This window comes from Chionomys nivalis, chromosome X, assembly GCF_950005125.1.
Source record: "Chionomys nivalis chromosome X, mChiNiv1.1, whole genome shotgun sequence".
Classification (NCBI taxonomy): domain Eukaryota; kingdom Metazoa; phylum Chordata; class Mammalia; order Rodentia; family Cricetidae; genus Chionomys; species Chionomys nivalis.
In genome coordinates this window covers 5,897,191-5,919,958 of record NC_080112.1, presented here as the reverse complement: position 1 = coordinate 5,919,958, position 22,768 = coordinate 5,897,191, and the positions used below count along the sequence as shown (strand labels likewise).

The following is a 22,768-nucleotide window of genomic DNA, read 5'->3' as shown; positions in this document are numbered from 1 at the left end:
TCTAGCAGACAGTTACAAGCCAATTTGACCATGATGAGTGGGTGGGTGTTTAAAAATAACCAAAGTCAAGAAAGATGACATAGAGACACCCATGTTACTTTGTAAACTGCAAACCAAGAGTGCAACGAGTGTTCCCTGCTTGGTCCTAGGCTGAAGGTGCTCTGACCTTCATAGTCTTAGAGAGGAGGCTCCTGGACAAGACATCATCCCCCCCCCCCCACTCCCCCACCCCCACCCAAGTTACCGTGGATGTTTTCTTTGGCCAGATCTTGGAATGCAAGGTCACAGTAGGGAAGACAGCAGCAAGGTCTGTTAAGAGTTACAAGGCAGAGAAGCAGTTTACAATGCTAATAACCAGGGAAATCAGACAGTAGCTGGTGATGGGAATGTGTTTGTGGAGGAATTCTCTCTGCATGAAAAAGAACATCATGAACATTTTAAGAGTGTTGAATCTAAAATTGTGAAGGTTAGAGGATAGATAATCAGGACAGGGTTAAAGGAAAATGATCTCTCATCTTAAGGGAAGTCAATTTAAATGGGATTTGTGGCCTAACATTTGCATTTGTGTAGGTGCTGTACTGTCCATGCTGGGCCCTCCTAGGAGTCCAGCAACCTAACCCCATGTGTCACAGTCTGGAAAATAGATTAGCTGATAGAACATTAGGCACCCTGTGGATTCCACACCTGAGACCAGGGCAGACTGATACCTTTTCCTGTTTTGACATAGACACATGCCTGTTTCACTTGTGCTTTGTGAATCTCTTGTTGCAACCACCAAATCCACATTCTCTCCCCACTTCTCTGTGAACTACTAAAATGCTGGGTTTCTTTCTTTAGTCCTGTGGCCCAATTAGAGCAACTCATCTACATTGTCAATCTCTATTAAACACAGGCTGCCTGTAGGGCTCATCCGGCACAGGCATGGGAAATGCATGCTACCAAGAAGGGGCTGGTGATCAGATAACTTCCTTTGACCATTAGCCTCGGGTCTGAAAACTCTGAAGCCAAGAAGGGTAAAGTAGTCTCTGTGGATGAGATCCTGGATTGCTCCACACGCCATCCAGACAGCTGCATCTTAATGCAATGCTTTGTCTCACTCCAAAAGGACAAATTTTTTTTTTTTGCTTTTATTTTGTTGTTGTTCTTGTTGTTCCCACAGTAAGGCATGTGGTAGCTTCATCAGTTGCAGTTTCAATGTGTTAAAAAAAAAAAACGTAGAGAAAGGGATTAGGAGAGCAAAGTAGCTTCTTAGCTTTTCTCTGTAGATGGCAGAGTACATCTGAGACTATCTGTCAATCTCTGTCACTCAGGGCAGGAAGAAGAGTGATTAGGGACATTGTAGCAGGAAGGTATTAGTTGACATCTTAACTCTCATCCACACTGGCCTGTTGTAGGCAGAGGCCGCTTGTTTATTTCTGGATGCTTAGCCCTGAAATAATCACACAGAAACTATATTATTGAAACCACTATTTTGCCAATAGCTTAAGCATATTACTAGCTAGCTCTTATACCTTTGGTTAACCCATTTCTATTAATCTGTGTATTGCTACATGGCTGTTGCTTACCAGATAAAGTTCCATCTGGTGCCTGTGTCCAGTGGGGCTATATGGTGTCTCCTTGACTCCACCTCCTTTCTCCCAGAATTCAGTTTAATTTTCCCTGCCTAGCTCTGTTCTGCCCTGCTATAGGCTCAAAGCAGTTTCTTTATTCATTAACCAATGAAAGCAACACATAGACAGAAGAACTTCCCATACCACTGCCCAGCTGGGATTCAGAATTTTACAAGCAGTCTTTTTGATATGCAACACTACACAATTCACCATTTGAATTTTTATTGAATTTATAATTCAGTATTCTGCTTAGTATATTCACACAGTATGAACCAGCACCATTGTCCAACTCCATTGTTTTTACCAGCCAAAAGAATCCCTACAACATTAGTGGCCACTCTTTAACTCAGCTCCACTCATCTTCTGAACCTTTCTGATGGACACAATGTTCTCTAAGATCATCTAGACAGTCTTTCTCTAGGGTTCAGTGGCAATGCTGAGATGTTAGCCTTACCTTCAGCATAGCAGATTAAGAAAAACTTTGGTTGTATTAATGAGTCACAGAGAATTCATGTACACTGTGGTGAAATTTAGAGAGAGATGGCCAGAATGACTCAACATGACTGCTTTCTATTTCAATATGATTGTGCCATGTACTACAATTTATAGTGTAAACAAGCCTTCTGCAAAAGCAAAGTATATCTTGTAACTCATTTAACATGTACAGAAAGAGCCATTAAATTATTTCAGTCCCATTACTCAAAATGTTCAGAAAATTATTCTGTATTACAGTTCATGCAAGATTGGCCTTGCAGCCAAGTATTTCAACATAACTGTTGAATTCACTTGGAGGAATGCCTTAGATTGTTACTTAGGGAAATATATGTGTAGACTTTGTGGAGCCTCTTATGAAACAATTCTTACTTTGTTATAACAGTGTGATCAAATTTTCAATTACATTTCCCAGTACCTCTGTATTTATGAACCTTGTAGATAGATAATCATGAGTGTCAATAGAATTGTTGAATATTTTAATGGTTGATTGTTTTGAAAATGGAAATGATAACTATGGCTTCTTATGCCATTAAGATTTTTCATTCATATGCAGCACCTCAAAACTGTTTAAACTTGTTTGCCATTTTAAGCTTAGCATCACCTTTTCCTTTTGCAAAACCAGTGTGCCTTGACACAAACTGGGCTAGCAAGAACACCAAGAGAGGGAAATTCACTTAGTTTTTATCCTAATGAAGGTGGTGAATTTGTCTTTTCACCATTGGCTGGTGTATTACCTCATAGTCTTGTGCAATTTTTAAAAGAATAGATGTGAAGGAAATGAAGGGAGAGGAGAAGCTGCCCGATGCCCCAGGGCATGAGAAGGTATCAGAGCCTTAGTGTAAACAAAAGTTTTATGAGGTTAGGGAGATTGAAATAGCTGCAAAATTATTTGTAAGATGGGGAAATTAAAGGTGGGAAAGGTATGGAACATTGGCCCTTGGCAGTCAAGCTACCTTGAATTGGAAAAAAATTCTGACAGTTCTTCTCTCTTTACTACACATTACCATTTTTTTCTCTCCAAACTCACCCAGTGTATGTGGACTTTCTAAAGTCTCTAGTAAGAGTGAATTATTATTGTGACAAATGATGTATGTGTGTGTGTGTGGGGGGGGTATTGGTCTCAATAAACCTCTGGGTCCCTAATTCAAGGAATTTCTTTTTCCACCTATCTCTTTAGCATGGATTCAGGTGAGCCTACCTGCCGAGGAGTGGTCCCTTGACCAAGTGATTGACCTGGCCCAAGTAAAGACTCATCTGTTTTTTTTCAGCATCCCAGGGACAATTTTTGAGAAAACACAGATCCCATCTTGAAACCAAAGGATAGATTACTAGATGCTAGACAATCTGCAGTGTGAAGAAGCAACAGCTAGGGGGAAAAAAGTATCAGCTTGCTTAGACATGTAAGGAATAAATTGTTGTGGTTCATTTTCAGTATGAGGTGGTTTTAGAGTTCTTCAGAGTTACAGAAGGCACTAGGCCCCTCCTTCTCCCATAGCTGTGAGCTGGCACCTGCTGGTCTCAAAACTCTAATAGTTGGGATGTTACAGGCAGCATGCTATGTGACTGAGCACATGATCAGAAAAAGTAGCAGTCTCAAGGCCAAATTATTCATTAAATTGTTGCATCCTAAACTAACAGGATGGAGAATTTGGGAATGGGGCAAGGACCAGAAGATGGAAAAAGAGATCAGAAATTCCTCATAATAAGGGGATTTTAAAACACCACACTGTCTTGTATTAATTCAGCACACTAGGCATTTTTGCCTTTTCTCTGTGCTGATGTTCCTTACAGTGTATAGCAAGAACTGCTTCATTTTCACCAGTCTCTCTGGAATTCATTATTGTAGAGGGAGGATCTTGTTTTCAACAGGCAAAAGATGTGGACTATACTGGATTTTGTCTGCCCAGCATCTCCTAGCCTGTTTTTCTCTAAATGAGATAGAATATTTCTTCTCTTCTAGACTTCTTTGTTCTATGCTTATTCTCTGTTCTTATTTCTGCCCCCACTGAGCCCTGGGTACACTTGATTTTGTTTTTACTTTCCAGCTACAATGTTAAAGACAGTCTAAGGGGCAAAAACTAATTTGATCTCCCTTTCTGATCCTTTTAGATGTTATTATTTTCTATGGTCTGTATTATCTAGATTAGAAGTACTAAACGATGATAATGATGATGCTAAGTAAAACACTATTGACTGTAAGTCCATAGAGAGGTGTTGTAAGGAGGACACTTGTTCATTTCCAGCCGACCAGACTCCCAAAATAATCACTCAGAAACTATATTATTTAAATCACTGCTTGGTCAATTACTTAAGCATATTGCTAGGTAGCTCTTATACCTTCGGTTAACCCATTTCCATTATTTTATATTTTACCACGAGGTTTGTGGCCTACAGGCAAGGTTCTGATTGGCATCTGTGTCTTTCTCCTCTGGCAGCTCCATGGTATCTCCTAAATCTGCCTTCTTTCTCCCAGCATTCTGTTTAGGTTTTCCTGCCTACCTCTATTCTGCCCTGCCCAGGCCCAAGACAGTTTTCTTTATCAGCCAATGATATTCACAACATACAGAGGAGAATCCCACATCAGAGAGGATACAGAGGACCTTATGCTTAAAAAAATAAACTTCACAATAGCTACTTGATAGTTTTAACAAGGCATCTTTAGTTGAGTTGTGCTAGATGCTGTAAACATTAATTTGGTTATGTTTTACTCTATATTGTCATTTTTACTATCTGTTGCTTCCATTCACTTAAAATAAAAAAATGCCTGTGGTAGACCATTCTCTAGACTACACAAAGCATAAAAACATAAACTGGTGTAATTATTAGAAAAATAATATCAAAGCCAGGTGGTGCATGCCTTTAATTCCAGCACTCAGGAGGCAAAGGCAGGTGGATCTCTGTGCGTTCGAGGCCAGCTTTGTCTACAAGAGCTAGTTCCAGGACAGGCTCCAAAGCTACAGAAAAACCCTGCCTTGAAAAGCCAAAAAAAAGAAAGAAAGAAAGAAAGAAAGAAAGAAAGAAAGAAAACATAGTACCAATGGTTTATATTAGTCTGTGTTCTTTTTTTAGCCAATAAATTGGTATTATTCATACTTTTCAAAACACTAAGATTTCTAATTTTGTTTCAAAATATACATTCAAGATTAATATAAGTATAGCCACAAGTAATTAAAACCTGTGCTTAGATTCATATTTTACTGTTACAAATTCCTTGCCTAGAATGAAACTTTCTTTCTTGACCTCATTTTTCAAAAAGTAGGGATCAGGAAAGGTTCTGAACCTTTATTAAATAAGTTTACAATCTCTTGATGTGACTGCATGGCTTTTATCACTTTATTGGCTGATGGCATTATATATCATAAGAATAAACATTAATATCCTGCATAGGTCTGCACTAGATCCTCTCCATATATGCTAGAGTTATAAGCTTGGTGTTTTTGTGGAACCCTAATAGTGGGAGTGGGGACATCTCTATCTCTTCTGTATGCTCTTGGGACCCTTTTCCTCCTACTTAGTTTACCTTGTCCAGCCTTGTTATGAGGGTTTTTGTGTGGAGTCTTATTGTATCTTACTATGCCATGTTCAGTTGATAGCCTTGGGATGCCTGCTCTTTTCTAAAGGGAAAGAGAGGATGGATATAGGGGAAGAGAGAAGGTAGACGGGTCTGAGAGGAGTGGACGGAAGGAAGTGAAGGGAAGATGCAGTTGAGATATATTAAAAATAAGAAAAGAAAAGAAGAAAAGGAAAAAATCAGGCATCTGACAACAGCACAGACCAGGGACATCCATGTGGTCTCCAGTGTCAGCACATGCCACAGACCTCAGCATGGTCTTTGGTGGCAATACAGACCAAAATTGATGTCTTCTGGTTGGGGTGTAGGTGTAGAAGAACTCAGTTTTTTTCTTTAAGGGGATAGTCACTGGGATATTAGCCATTAACCAGTGAGGATATGGGCAACAAAAATTTGGACTTTCTGTTTGTTTCTTCCTATTTTTTTTTCTTTTGTTGGGGAGGTCACAAAAGTAGGGAGGCAGATCTGGGAGGCCTGGAAAGGGAATGTGATCAGGGTGAATGATGTTAAATTTCCAAACGAGTAATAACATATTATTTTAGAAAAAATTAATTAAATGCACATTTCTCTTTTAAAAGACACAACAAAACAAAATTATCAAACTGTGTATTTCTGGAATCTGGTTGATTAATATTTTGTGGTATAAAGTTCAGTTGCATTTCGAATAGATTTAAACTTTTTAAAATTGAAAGATCTGGGAAAATAATATTATAAAGTTTCCTCTTGTGTGAATAATGATTTGCATAGGTTTCTGATATGCAATAGTGTGAAAGGGTACAGTTCTTTATTCAGTTTTATCTTAACATGAATCTCATTCTTCTAATTTCCTATATTTCTAAATAGAATTGTATTGATGTATTCACTATAATTTAGACCTAAAAACTGTGAGCCAATAGTCATAACAAATGGTAAGGATTTGGCTGATTCTTTTGTGATAAGTATTTGACATTAGCTATCTCATTTAATAGTTGCAACAGTCCTATAAGGTGGCATATCGTGGTTTCCAGTTCACAGAGGCACTTGAGAGTTCAAGGAATTTAAACAAGGTGAATTAGTAGTAATTATTTGAACTGGGGCCTATCTGACTGGAGAAAAGACTTCTTTCATATAAGCCCAGTGCTTGACTGCATTCAGAAGTCACAGTACCACTGAAGTATTTTTATAGAAAGAAAATTTGGTAATCTAAGTTTATAGAACATTGGCTAGTTCCTACCAGTGTGGACCCTCGGACTTGAAGGGGTGCTGCATGACAATCTAAGATGTGAGCCATCTTAGGTCACATATATCATGCCTAACAGAGAAATAAATGTTAGCTTTTGTTTCCTTTATAGTAACAACATTCCCAGCATTTGATAGAACTTAAATGTGGTTATTACATTTGCCCTGAAAAAATTATAAATAATATATCCAGCATGGCAGAAGAGTCTGCAAGGGAGGTCCTGTAAGATGTAGTTAGCAAGTGATGAAGATGCTTGGTGATGTGGGAAGTATGTTTATTATGCGACCATGAAGCCAGCAGGTACACAAACAGGCCATCTAGTCAGCAACTTGAGCTGCAGTCAGTCTGAATCTCATCGGAACACCTAGTGATCCTCCCTTCCCAGAGAGTGGAGATAAACATGGTATGTACTTCAGGGCCATCTCCCACTTGCCTTCTTCTCTCCTGTGGGAGACTATCATAAGACAGTTTCTATTGCGTTCCAAATTCTCTAGAGGTACAAAGCCTGTCCTCTCCTTGTAGAGTAGAAGAAATGCAGCATAAAATTCTGCTGAGCTCAAATTCAGAAAAGCCCAGCTACAGACTATCCTGTAACTTGCTCTGAAGTTTTCTCAGAGCCACTTGGATTTTAGCATACCTCTTTTGGTGTATAGAACCAAGAATCTAAAAGGGACAGAAAACTTTGGCAGTTCTTCCTATCTTTCATCATGTAAGTAGTAACCAGTCTAAATGTGAAAATATTCTTTGTGGCCTTACTAGGGTGATCAGCCAAGACTCATTCTTGACCTTAACTTGTCTTGTATGAATGCACATTAAAAAATAGTATGTATGTTAAAAATATTCACTGCTGAAATGTATACGTGCCATAGGCAACATATGGCAGCTGAGGCACTGTATAGAGTTGAAACCCTGTCAATGGAGGCTATGAGGCAATTCACCTCCTTCTACTTTGAAATATAAAGAGTCCCTTTATTGGCACCAGAAAGAGCTTAGCATACACATCACATAGAATTTTATAAACAACTGAGCAACACTGCTGTCAGCATTTAGTTGGACATATATAGTCATCTGAATATTTCACTTACATAATCAGAAATAAAATGTAAATTATTTGTGCATCAGCATAAAATAAATCCTACCTGCTATATTGATGCCAGGAAATAGCTCTTATCTGTCTGTAGCCTTTCTCTAGAAACATTCCAAGTTAAAGTACTCAGTTATCAGTGTCTTAGAATTTGCAGATACAACTAAATTATTGGTCCTAACTACCAATGAGTTTAATTTAAGGCGAAATGGCTTTCAGCATACCTGAGTTGTAGTGCCCTTAATAGAACTTAAATACTTCAGTTGTTTCGAGGACTGTTAGGTGGAGATTAATGGGCCAGTTCCACAAAGGAGCTCTTCACTTAATCCTTTAGTAATTAGAAGCTGATCTGGAGAGATGAGTAATGAAGTACCTTCTGATCATGAGGTACTTTGGAGGTATTCACAAAGGTTTCTTCTCTCTAATCAGCTTTGGGGGCTCTTAGAAACTTAAGAAAAGCTAAAAAGGATAACCACAAAATGATGGCTTCTTGGCATGAAATCTGTCTTTCCAATTGAGAATAAAGCTGCCCAGTCTGTTTCCAAACTACAGACAGTGCAATGCTTGGACTAAAAGCTCCTAGAACAGTGCTGTTGAGTATGATGATTGAAGCCTAGAAACCCAATGTTTGACATCCCTACTTGGATGAGGAAATCTCACAAGGCCCACCCCTAGATGAGGACTTGCAGGCAATTAATGACTTCTGAGAGAAGGAGAATCAGTCCTCCTCAAAGATGATTTCCCTATTCAGTTGTCCAATAGCAAGTGATCAGCTCTAAACACATATACAAATAAACATCACTTAAAGGACTCAGCACGTTGTGTGTGTGAGAGGAGTATATGTGTCTGTCTAAGAATACTAATTAAAGAAAAAGAGGTCATAGTTTTTCAAGGCAGTGGAGAAGGAGTTGGAAGGGCTGGTGATATAATGCAGTAACCACATGAAATTCTCAAAGCAGAGTTAATAAAAAAGATTATTATTTCTTGCAAAATTATCCAGGCTTTTTTTTTTTCAAATCTGCACAAATCTAATAGATTTTCTTTCAGGAAGTTCCAGTATTGATGCTTGAGTAGGGACAGGAAGAAGAGGAAGATGAGGAGTAGGAGAAAGAAGAAGAAAAAGGAGAAATAATGGAAGAAGGGGAAGGAGATGAAAACTAAAGGAAAGAAGAGAAGAGGACAGGAGAGACGGAAGAGAAGAAAAAACCCTGAAAGATCTTGAAGCAATCTGCATGGCTTTGGGGCAGTTTATATTTGCATAATAACTGGTAGAAAATTATGCAACCCAAAGAAAAATAGCAGTAAGATGAAAGTCAGATTTGAAATAATGACCATAGAGCAGGAATTTGAACTTATTCTGAATTTATGTAATCAGTTTTAAGAAAATTCAAAGCTCATGTGATGGCATTTAGTATATATCAACAGTCATTCATGTCAGAGTTCATACTACTGACTTTGGCTAATGTAAGCAGGATAGACATAAAGACAGCTATGCTTAGAAAAGGATGAATACAGCCACTGTGTTTTTCAGGCATCCTGGTATACATATAATCAATAGTAACTAAATCTCTGAGACACGTGTTTTTATCCTCACTAAGCAAAAGAGTAAACTGAGGTTCAGGGAACTGAAATAAGGAAGTTGGGTTTCTGAATAAATCCTTAGAAGTACCTATAAAGCTATATTCTCAATAAAATGAAACTTAACTAAATGAACTTGTTTCAAACATGTTCCACTTATCTCTGAGGCTATCTAAGGAAGTCCTGTTTTTATCTATTTTTGCTTGGAATTCCTTGGAAGATTTCATTTGGCATAGGAATGATTTTTCCCTTAAAAGTTTGAAAAACATTGACTTTTCATGGAAGATCAAAAAACATTTTTTCAACAAAGTCAAATACTTGTTTTCATCTTTGTTGCAACTAGTCAACTTGACCACTGTGATATATAAGCAGCTAGAACCAATACATAACAAATGGGGATGGTTGTATGCCAATAAAACTGTACTTTTAAAAACTGAAATCTAATTTCCATATAATTTTCCTGTGCTATGAAATGCTATTTTTTTCTCCCACCCATTTAACAATGTGTTCATGACTCATGCGCAGTACAGAGACATAGAGAGGTCTGGACTAGATAGCCTCTAGGAGAAAACTCTTTATTCTTATGCTAAACCACCAAAATATTTGAAGATACTTATTTTTTGCAATTTGTAGCAAGCCATAAGCTAAACTATTCAATACCATCTTTCCTGTGTCTACTTGCACATAGTAGTTGCAAGATCTGGCATAGACACAGGCTATTGGTCTTGTTTGAGGCACTTGTCCCCACTTGGTAGATTTTGGAGATTCCTATGGAATATAATACAAGTTTTCAAACTAATGACCAATTGTCATGATTCTCAAGCTGAAGATTCCCAGTGAGATAATCATTGAATCAGAAACTTATAATTTAAAATCTCAGAAATCAGATGAAGCTCCTTATAAGATATTGGGGAAAGCCTCAGAACCATTACCCTGGGACACTTGATGTTCTGAAAAATATCACCACTTCTTAATTAGCTACCTATCTTCCTACCAACCAACAAGTTAGTGTTTCATAAAATACAGACCACTAAGTATGACAAATATACAATTTCTCAAGTAATATTTAACTGCTTATATCACATTCCTTCCTGTTTGCTTGTTAAGAAGAAAGGTCCTTTAAGGAATAGAACTATAAGAAGCCAAATTACTATTCTAGAAGATGGTGTACAGGAAGACTCTGATGAGAAGGCATAAGTCTTCAAGTATCCCTTGACTCTTTGGACTATACAATTACTCCCAAAGCCCAGCTGTGGAATGCAACTGAAGCTATCTGGATCTTACTGATTGCCATCAGCTCTGCATACTCAGGATGGCAATGACAATCTAAGTAATCAGACGACCCCAAAATAGTTAAATGGTCCAGAGGCTGTGGCTCTTAACTTTAGCTGAAACTTTAAAACCTGAGTGAACATCCTCACTCAGGGAAGGGGGACTGAGTGAACAGCCCCATTTAGGACTGTAAGAATACCCCACATCCATAAGACAAACAGGTAGAAGACATTGGAAAGCATAGAATAACTTCAAACTTGCAGGATTATCTGAAGGAACAGAATAGTATCAATAGCTGACCATTTTCAAAATTATAAATTAGAGAATATTTCATTTCCATGGTAAAGTCATAGATAATTGTCTGGGAAGTAAAATAACCCAAATTTGTACTTCTACCCAAATTTTCTCATTCTACATGAAGGAAAGTAACCTTAAAAACCATGACCTCATTTGTATATCTACCTTTGAGATACTATTAGACATTTCCTGAATGACCATTGTTTGTCCACAGATTGCTCAGCAAATTCAAATGGTAGAAGTGCAGGAATACAGAAGCTTTCCTTTGTAGTGACTTAATAATATTAATAATTCCTATTATTTTTCTCACCAAGATAACATATTTCCAAAATAATGACTGCCTAGATCCATAGTATGATTTTGTGGAGCATTTTCACCATTAGCTCCAGTTGTGATTCCAGTGCTCACAACCAAAGTCTGTGCCCACTGGAAACTGAGTGATGCACATGTGGATCAGAGATCATAATGATTCCACCAAATGTCAGAGCCTATGATTAGCCAGTAGTCATTTCATGTTAATATCATTTGTGAGCTCATTTTGTTCTTATTGCTGATATGATTTCATGTACCATACTTTATAATTTGTGTCCTCTAGGAAAACATGTACTCCTAAATTGTGTCTGCAGATGGTTTGGGTCCCAAATTTGTCTTCATGACTTCTACTTGTATAGTCATAAGCACATTTTATAACATCTATAAAGCTCATTTAGGAAGCATTGCTAGCAACAGCTTTCCATCACAGACTCCTTGTGGGTGTTAAATTCTGTGACCCAGATCAGATACTTAGCACTTTACTTGAGTCAGAAAATTAGTGGTTACTACAAATGGATGGATCTTGTGTCATTTATTGTGCTGATCATTTTGACACATACTAACATATACACATGAACACACAGAGAAGAACATTTTACAATTGGAAACACAGATAGTTTAAAAATATTTTGATTCTGTAACTTGTAAAAATGATCCAATATACAGGTTTCATTTACTGGGATGCATGGTAAAGAAATACCAGTTTAGAACTACAAACTCAAAACTTCAAAAGAAATATCAAGATACATATTTTTTTCTTCTAAGATCTTTAAAACAGCTATTAGTTGTTTGCAATACAGTCATAAACCCTGCAAAATTAGTTTATCTAAAACCAACTCAAATAATTGTCCTCATCAATCATCCTTTATATGAGTTGTTGTTTTGACCTTAACATCTGCTTTCTGGGCTTATGTGGTTGAGTATGGGAGTGGGGGAGTTATGCTTTCTTTGGAGAATTATTGCTTTCTCACTGTGACATGAAGCCCTTTGCAACACTTGAACAAGATCCCTAAAACAGCATTCCATGCTAAATCAAACTAGAAGCTGCATTTCCCTCTCTCTCTTCCTTCTTATAGATACATAATACAGATGTGAATTCAGAAATGGTAGTTTAAGCATGGATCTAGTACTATCTGTGTGACCTTGAGTAAATAGTTCACCTATCTGAAACTTTCCTTCCTTGTATACAAAATGAAGTTGGTGGACTCTATCCTCTTTGGAAAGATGCTCTAAAGAAGATGGAAATGAATCAAGTGTGCCCTGTCACCCATATGAGAGTTAAGGACTGGTGGTAATGAGGGAAGCTCTACTGTGGCAAACTGTGCTGCCATCAGACACAGTTTAGGGAACTGACAGAGGAAACATTCTTTGTAAAGATTATTCTTTCTAGAAAACTTTTATAGAATAAATAAAGTCTGAGTGAGCCATGCAAGGGCATAGTATATTATTTCCAGAGTTGAGGAATAGAATTTTGGATTTAGAGTTAAACTTGATGCTAACCCAGGAAGAAAGAAGAAAAGGAAAGAAAAGGAAAGAAAAGAAAAGAAAAGAACAGAGCATCATGCCTGAGAGATTGGTTCAGAATGGTTGAGAATCCCTCCACTTGCATTCTAATGAGGTCTAAACTCATAATTAATCAATTAAAAGATGAATACAAATTGGTCTTTAAAGCCTGTGTAGCTGGAACTTTAAGGAAATAAGTTTCTCTTCCTGTTATAACTCCAACCTGGATTGTAGAGAGAGATAGCACACAAATTAATACTTCTGTCAAAACTAAAGACGTAAAGACGTTGTGTGGCCACCAAAGAGTCTTGAAAATTCCCATTAATTACCAAAGTCTATACCTCTCATATTTTTCAGATACCTTGCTTTGGGAAAAAACAATTTCTTTTTTTTTTTCTTTTCTTTTTTTTTTTTTTTTTTTTGGTTTTTCGAGACAGGGTTTCTCTGTGGGTTTGGAGCCTGTCCTGGAACTAGCTCTTGTAGACCAGGCTGGTCTCGAACTCACAGAGATCCGCCTGCCTCTTCCTCCCGAGTGCTGGGATTAAAGGCGTGCACCACCACCACCCGGCAGGAAAAAACAATTTTTTATACACAACATGAGTTTAAATCTTGTGGATCAAATTTTACAGCAAGAGATGGATCATATATCAAAAGGTTAATGACTAGCCATTTCTTGCTCTGTTCTTTTGTTGTCAGTGGACTACCCAGCACATTCAAACTTTCTCATACAGAGAGCCCCAGAAGTCTAACCCAAGAGCCCCCACAACATCCTAGCACTGTTAATCATGCCTGGCTTCCTGCTTGGAAGAGTCAGAAAAACATCCTATAGAGATGCAATCCCCCATCACCCGATAATGATTGACTAGAACATTTATTATACTTTTAATAGTCAAAATATATAAACTCCCACCATCTCTGGAGATGACGAAATCATCTATTCCTCCCCTGATTTAGGGTAAGATAGAGAGAGAAGATATGTATGCAGTGTATGACATAACTAAAAGAACTCAGATATCCAATTAGCTGAAAAAATCTTGGTTCCCTCTGCACTTTCTACAGAATTGCAGCTGTGAGATTATAGTAACAATAGTTTTATTCTTATTGCAAGATGGATCTGAGAATAATTTAGACAAGATTTTTTTGTAACACAAATACCACTCTGATTTCTTCCAGGATGCTGGAGGATGACCTGAAGCTGAGCAGTGATGAAGATGATCTTGAGCCTGTCAAGACCTTGACCACTCAATGCACAGCCAACGAGCTCTATCAGGTAGGAGGAGCTTAGAGCTTTTCATTAGGCCTAAAATGGGGAACCACAAGGGAATATGTTGACTTTCATAAACACAACCTCTTCCATTTATAAGAAGAGAAAGAAACAAAGGTGATCAGTGTTTGAGAACAGGTGAAATCAACTGCCACTTTCATTAAAGTTATGCTAAAGTAGATGTGTTCTTCAAATCCAATTTCACTTCCTTCCGTCTCTCTCTATTTTCTATACACAAATACTGTTTATCAATGAGCAATAGAGAGTATCATCTCTATGTGTTTTGAACTACTTGCTGTATTTGGGTGTCATGTCATATTCATTGGATGACTCCAGTGTGAAACTTAGCATTTAAAGTCATTATTTTTGGTGTAAATATGACTGCTCCATTTTCTTCTCCAAGATGGGAATGAATGCTGCAGCAACATGCATTTAGCAAGAGCTTTCGGTTGTCCTTCATTTCTTCTGTTCTATACTACAAGTATTTCCAATACTATCTCCCCAGATAAGAGGACTATAATCTTTTTTATATGTTATTTCAGGTGAGACTGAATTTCTTGGTTTTAGCAAGTAAAATAACATTCTAAGTTCCAGCAATGGTGTATAATATAAATGATTCCTGTACAGTTTCTAAAGGGTTAGTTCTTCTGGTTGTTATGCCACCAAATATGGAGTACAGAAGGCAGTTTTAATGACAGAAAATAATGCATAATTGCGAGTTTAGTGGCCTATCAGGAACAAAATGCAAGGAAACTACTACCTGTGACTCACAAACTGACAGCTGTTTCCAAGGTGCTTGCTGTGCATTTTCCAAGTGCAAGCAGTCCTCCTTGTTGTGTGAGCTTCATAACAAATGTCAAACACACACTTCATTTCCAATGTCTGTCATTTCTGCTTTCTGCATTTACTATGCCAATAACAAAAGCATCACATTTGTAAACAAATCAAAAACAAAGCAAAACTTCTACATCATTGAGTTTGACAGCTGCAACCTTAAATTTTAATGGAAATGTTTAGATGAGAATGTAGCAATAACTGAGAGTAAATTTTGCACATTTATTTCCTCTCTACGAAAATATATAAATACACTCTGCCTTGTAAGTCATAGGATCATTTTTTGTGTTATGTTAAGAAGTGGCATCAGTCCTATTGATATGCATCATCTGAGTTTTTGAGCTAACTTTGCTGACATTATATCAAGTGATGATACAGAATGATAAGTTGGAAGTACCTAGAACCTGCTGCCTTCTGACCAGACATAGCTAAACTTCTTCCATTTGATAGAGAATCTGAAATGATAGAATCACAATACAGCAAAATAATATAGTTGAGTTCATGAAGTAGAAGTGTTCACAAGGCTGCAGGTATTCACAGGAGTTTTGAGGAGAAGTTAAGAGACTTGGAAGGTTATAGTCATTTAGTAGTAATAACGACATTTGGTGACCTGTGGATTTATAAGGCTTAGCATTCTTTTTCAAGAATATATGATTTAAAACTGTTTTCCTTTTTATTACTAAACATTACACAGCACAAATTATTTATAAACTCACAGCTTAGTGACATTCAGTATATTGGCAAACTTGTACATCTATCATCAATCCCAAAATATTTTCATTATCCCAAATGAAAACTCTACACCTTTGAAATATGCTCAATTCTCCTTTCTTTTAATCCCTGAGGATACTTCACTAATCTATTTTTTTTGTCCTCATGGATTTGCCTATCCCTATAATGGAATGCTATGGCATTGGATCTTTTTAATGTCTGACTTCACTTACCACAATGATTTCTTTCTAAGTTATTTCAGGTTGTACCATATAGTAACACTTCATTCAGTTATATGGCAAAATAATACTCCATTGTTTGGATGAAGCACATTTTGCTTATATACTTATCTCTTGATGATATTTCAGTCATACCTGCCTTTTGGCTACTATTTTGTTCTGTTGTGAGTACTTAAGGGCAAATATTTTTATGGACATTTATATTGACTCCTTTTAGCATGGTAAAAGAAACATAATCATTGGGTGATGGAGAACCTTGTTAGCCAATTATTTTTGAGAGGTGAGTTTTAGTTAAGGCTTCCTGGGACAGAGAGAAAAACTTGTGTGGCCAGGTGCTCTCTCTCTGCACCATTTCCCCTAGGACACTGCTGTGCTTCGACTTCTCATTTCATGTTTTTTTACTTTTCCCCTTATAATAAATAAAAAATATAATTGTTTTATCTTTAGCTAGACTGGTTATTTTAACAACCGAGTCTTCTTTATGTTTGTCTTATTAAGGAACCACAGACATTGTTTTCATCTGACTAATACAGGGTCATGTAAATGATATGGCATTATTAATTTGTCTCATTATTGGCACCACTCTATCTCCAGCAACATAAAGAAAATACATAATACATACACAGAAAGAAAATGAAAATACAAGTGTTTTTTTCATATTCCTATTGCAGTTCACTTCTTAATAAGGACTTTGAGAGATGACATGAATTTGTCATGCTAAGACCATTGATGAATAAGTATGGAGATAGTCTTATATTCAAACAGATATGGGTTTTAATGCTAGTGTTACCACTTTCAAACTGAATGAGTTTCAGCAAAATATCTAGTTTCTATAAAGTAACGATAACAGTAGCACCTACTCATTGAGTCATAGTTGATTCAATGAAGAAGTGGACCAATACATATCAAAGGACTTGACACACTAAAGCTTTAGGGCATAGCAGCTGCTCATCACTTTATAATAACATTCATCGTTGTTATGGCTATGTCTGAGGATATAAAAAGTCTAGTATTTTTTTTAAAATACTAGGTCTATCTACTTTCCCTTTTACTGTGAATAATGGGAAGCTAAGGAGAACTACTGAATTAGGTACATAAGAATAGTCAGCATGTGGCAAACTTGAATGAGAAGAATCTGTCTTTTCTTCATATTTATTAGCTGTGTGAAATTAAAAGTATAATCATTAAGTCTATAGTTTCTGGACTGGATAAGCCTGGTAATAAGACCTACTTCATACATACTAATTATATCACACTTGGGGAAATTGCCAAACATCCTTAAGTCTCAGATTTTTCATTAGTAAATTAGAATTAAACAATCTTGTCTAATTCATAGGAGTGTTGTGAGGGGAAATTAGCTATGAGAAAGTATGTGGAAAACTCTAAGTATGACAAATATGTGGTTATTCTTCCTCATAGCATGTTGGCTACAGTTCCCTCTTAGATATACAAAAGAATAGACATTACTCTTCATTTTGGCTTAGGTGTTCATAGGATTTGCTAAGAACTAGACTGAATGTTCTAAGTAGCATTTAAAGGTATCTGTCAGGTGTGGATGACCTTAACTCCCCTAGGCCCTGGCAACTGTTAAGCCAGCATCTCCAGGAATAAAGGCTAGGTCATCAATGGCACTGAATCAATGCTTTGTATTTAGTTTTTGTGTGAACATTTCTGTTGCAATACAGTGTTTAAAAGAAAGAAAATAACCAGGTGTCTATCAATGGAAGGTTTTTGATTGGGGGTGTAACATGATGTCCATCACAAGCTGACTGAAGTTTTACTTGTCATCTGTAATTTTTCACATTTTAGATATATTTCCATCTCTGGCCTTCCCCTTAAAAAACTTATTGAATTACCATTTTCAAGTCAGTCATTCAGGGCAAGCAGTAGTTCACTGGGGTTCAGTCAGGGAGTAACTGGATTCAAAAGGATGGACTCCTTAGGAATAGGGTATATCATTTTCTCTGCATAATCCTGCCTCATGTGATTGAATCTACTGCTTCCGGGTTGGTTTTTTTTTTTTGTTTTGTTTTGTTTTGTTTTGGTTTTTTTTTGTCAAATTTTTTCTTCTCATGTTTCTTGGGATTAAAGGAACCCCTGAAAATGAGGAGTTAAACCTGGAATCAATTTTCATTTACAGCTGAGAAGCAGTTATTGATGCTGTGCTTGCAGTTCAATAAAAGATCTAAAGATATAGACTTTGTGCTTCTCTTTCAATAGAAGTAGGCTAATCAGTCTCAACTGTTTTTTAACAGCAGAATTATGTTGACAGGATTATTAAAATTGCTGTCTTTAAATTTTTAAGCACTCTAGAATTTGTTCAGTTCCAAAGATTTCAAATGTATAGTGACCAGCCTCTAAAAGTTATCCAGTGCATGTAAACACCTGCTTATTATTTCACCAAATGATAGCAGAGTATTTGACTGACATAGCTCCAAGCTTATAGTCTGCTATCTTCTGGAGACAGGATGTTTTGTGATGCTCAGTATCTAAAGCCTTCTCAGATAAAGACATTTATATATTAAAAAAATGTTTATATTAATGTGTTTAAATTTCTTAAAAAAAGTCAATCTAAAATTTCTTTTAAAGCAACAAACTCTAATGTCTTGTTTCTAGATACATTATCTAAGTAGTTCAAATGTAACCAAATTTGTTTTGCCACATAAAGATTAGTCTGACACCCTCTGAAACATGCACCTAATTCAAAGCATGTTGGTGGAGACTTTGAATAGTTTTGAAATAGATGCCAATGCCAAAGCTGTATCTCAAACATATTACTTATAGAAAAAATGTTTTCTTAGCTCTTGCCTTCCAATTCATTATTTTAATTCATGTTTTCTCTGTAGATTTAGAACAACCTCAATTCTGAAAGTTTGTTCTAAAAAAAACCTTTTTGTTTTAAATAAAACGAAAACCTTTTTCTTGTTTTTTTGGTTTAAACCTTTTTGTTGTTCTAAAAAAGTTTGTTTCCAATCCTGAGTCTTAATTTTGGATTTCTATCTGAACCATTTGTTTTTTGTTGGTGGGCTACCTTCTGGCTAAGTTGCTATTTAATAATTTCAAATGACACAAAATTCCTATCAGTGGAAATTCTGGGCATTCTGACAGATTTTGGATTAGCTGCTTATACCTATACTGAACTTCCCAAATACATTAGCCAACTTAAACTGAAAACCTGTTTTTATGTAGAAAAATTGCTAGTGGAAACAATGCAATGAATTTTCCTCATGCTATCTGCTGGTTTTTTTAGAGTTGCTATGCTGTTGTGAGTACATTAGTTGTGACAACAGATACTCTTCCCTGCTGTAATCATTCCTGTTTTGTGGTCACAGTTCTCCCTCATCATGCTGAACAAGTTGTTGCCTCCCTAAGGTTTCAGCACATTTCCATTTACTTTGTTATCAGCAGAAATGCTAGGGAAGGCCTCTTTGGTAATGACATCAATATGGCACCCACAGCAAGAGAGGTCAGCCTGTCAGAACTAGAGAAGCAGCAGATGGATTAGGTTGAAACTGGCTTCAAAATAACTTTAATAGAGTCTTTTAATGTAAACAGTTTATCTGTCATTGTCTTTCATTGAAATCCCCCACAAAATGAGTTGGGGCTGTTGAGGTTACAGAAGATAACTGAATAAAATCCATACATTGTCATACTCAGACCACCCAGCAATTAGAAAAAGAGAGGGTATTTTAATTTATTCATTAAAGACAAGAGAGTAAATAGGATAACATATAAGGTTAATAGAATAACATTGGCCTTCATATTCCCAAGACTGTATTTTCCATTTGACTGTATTAGCATAGACTAGATTAATAAAAAACTGCGTAAGGCTTGTATGATATGATTTTTAATATGCTTCTGGCAAGTCTGTGACTATTCAGAAACCCATGTGCTGAAATTTTTATTGTAATTATGTTTTTTTCCACTTTTAGTACCAAATATTTTGGTTTGAAATCTCTCTATAATGGAATGCCTTGAGCATGCAAAGATGTACAAAAGCACAACGATTTTGCATGGCGTGTTTGTCACATGGTCAGTAGTGACCACGTACTAGTTAATGTTCGTGATACTTCATAAATTATCCATTTGTGGACTTTCTAATTGCAACTCCAATGTCTCTTTTGCTAAGATTGATACTTTTTTTCTTAGTGAAGTCAAATCAGACATTTGTAATGATAAAGTCCTTGCCTTAGATCCAAATAGAAAAAATAACATTTTTAAATGTTTGAATAGATAACATTCATGTATGACAAAATGATCATAGACTTTCTATCCACAAAGAGAAAACAGAACATATTTGCCAGTGTAAAGATTATGGCAGTAGAAGCAGCAGCCATGTCTGAGAAGCTATAGATCATTATATGCACATCTAAATTGAAGTGTCAGTAGAAAGGGGAATGACCATATTGCTCTTGTCATTGACCCTGAGAAGTGACCAAAGAGCAATGTCCCTGTCTCTGCTTTTACCATACTCCCTGTTTTATTCAATTGTGTTACTTTTCTTAAATCCATTTATCTTCCCAACTTCTGCCTTAATGGATGGGTGAAGCCTGGAGGTTCTGTCTTGTGGTCATTAGTAAGCAAACTCTGGAAAAATGTAGCATGTGTGCCTGAGTTTATGAGAAGTTTCCAAGCTTTGATTTTAATCAGAATTCTAGACTATAATAAGAAATATGAATATCTCTCATAAGTGCTGTTAATAAAATATTTCCAAATTAAAAGTATAAAATGTTTAAATTGATATGCTGGCTTTGAAAGAAAAGTAACTGAAACTTTGGTCTAGGTTTCAAACATGCTCGTACCCTATACCCTTACCACGTATTGACCATGTGCTAGAAAAGCCACTAGACAATCTTTAGGCACCATGGATCAAGTTCTGAAGGAAACAAAGAGTTTATCTCATTCCTGGGCTTCCATGTTTACTTTTCCATATATAGCAAGAATAATGAGCATAAAGCATAAGGAATGTAAGTATAATAAAAGAGTTATACAAGTTCCAGATAGCTACAAATCTAACATTATTCATTCAGAATACAAGTGGCTTGGTATTTTTTTTTAAAAAGCAAGATTTGCCAAATGTATACAGCCATACTATCTATATCTCAAAAAATATATTTAAAATGAGTTTTTAGACTGTTTTACTAAAAATGTATAAATATGCTCAAGATAATTATTTTGATAATGGAGGTAGACAAGTTTCATATTTAGTCTTGAGTCATGGATATGTATATTAAAATATAGGATGTTGGAGCTGAAAATGACAAAAAATATATTTCACTTCAGTTACCTCATTTTGCCACTATGGAAACTGAGTATAATTCCCTCAGTATTCACCATCTGGATTAAAAATTGATGTGCCCTCTTCATCCTGAGCATAATATGCTGGGAAGGGACAGAAAAACTGATAACATTAGTTTGCTAATGATAAAGTTATTTGATCAACAGCAAGTGCACTGATACACGCTTTGGAAAATAAGAAACACTGAGTATCTGCTGACTATGAAAAGTATAATGCCCATTTTTTTCTTCTTACATGTGATAGGGTGAGAGTTTCTGTTATTGTATTGACTGTCTTCTATGAAAAGACCACATGCCATTGTATGAGTATTTTTAGTGTGAGACTAAGAATGCTCAAATTGATTGGGAGAAAGAAAACTATAGTTTTTAAATCCACAAACAGCAGGAAAATAGTGACCAAGAACTACTTTCATTGGCCCTTCTAATAGGAAAATGAACATGTCTAGATCATACTGAGATGTTCTTTCCTAGTGAATCCGTACTTTCATAGAGGAAAATCACTATCAAAAGGTTGCTTTTATGGGTGAGACATGCTTCTTCACCAATAACAATATATATTCCACTTAGTTAAAATAAGCTAAAACTTAAGCTCTAGAAGAAATCATCAGCTGACAAATGACACTTAGAAAGAACTGTGTATCCTTCACAAGAGATGGTATAAGGGAGAAACCTTTAAGAAAGCATATACTTCAGAATCCTATTGTCATCTTTGAACAGGCACTAGAAAAACTGGTTGTCACATTAATAAACATATACATAAAAATCACTGGAAACTGCCACACGGCAGCTGTTCAGTCAGAGTCTTAGTAAGCATCAGGGTAGATGAGGTTGATATGTGCTTTTCTGAGAAATGAGTTTCTAGAATCATGATATTTTTGTTTTTTAGTGGCTTGCCTCTTCAGCTATAATTAGAACTCGTAGATTTGCTTATATTTAGTACTATGCTACAGCCCATTCCACATTTTGAAAAGGGAAATAATGTGATCAAATTGGAATCTCAAAGGATTTCTCTAGCAAAGGGAATAAAGCAGGGTAGAAATAAAGAAACAATGGAACAGTAAAAAGGCAGGACCCACAGGCTAATAAGAGGTAATAAGCATCAAGCTTGGAAGTAATGCCAGAAGAGTAAGGAAAATAATTCTGACACCAAGTGGAATAGAAGTACTAGTGAGAGCCCCTCCTATTTGCAATGAGAGTAAATGTCATCTTCTTAACAGAAGGAAGGACCCGCATATACATGTGCCTAGAACTAATCTCTCCTACCAGAGTCTTCCATTTCTACCTGTATGGAGCCTATATTCCTTCAGGACACTCTGTCATGCTCAGATTTAATAGCCATGCCTCTCAAACTGCCAAGGTCCTTGATTCGTTTCTGTGGTAAATGTTTATTGACTATCGGATACAAGTCATGATTCTTTAAATCAAAAACAAATTTACCCTAATCTCTCCTGTCAAAATTCTATTCCTGCCTCCTATATGTA

At 36.4% G+C, this 22,768-nt stretch overlaps 1 protein-coding gene across 2 annotated transcripts in view; it reads left to right on the top strand.

The window, feature by feature from the left end:
* The window catches only part of Aff2 (ALF transcription elongation factor 2), a 563,721-nt gene that overhangs the window by 430,683 nt on the left and 110,270 nt on the right, over positions 1-22,768 (top strand). For both annotated transcript variants that reach the window (XM_057759263.1, XM_057759262.1), the window contains exon 7: positions 14,115-14,211. In XM_057759263.1, the coding sequence (XP_057615246.1) occupies positions 14,115-14,211 (97 nt within the window). The remainder of the gene's footprint in view (positions 1-14,114; positions 14,212-22,768) is intronic.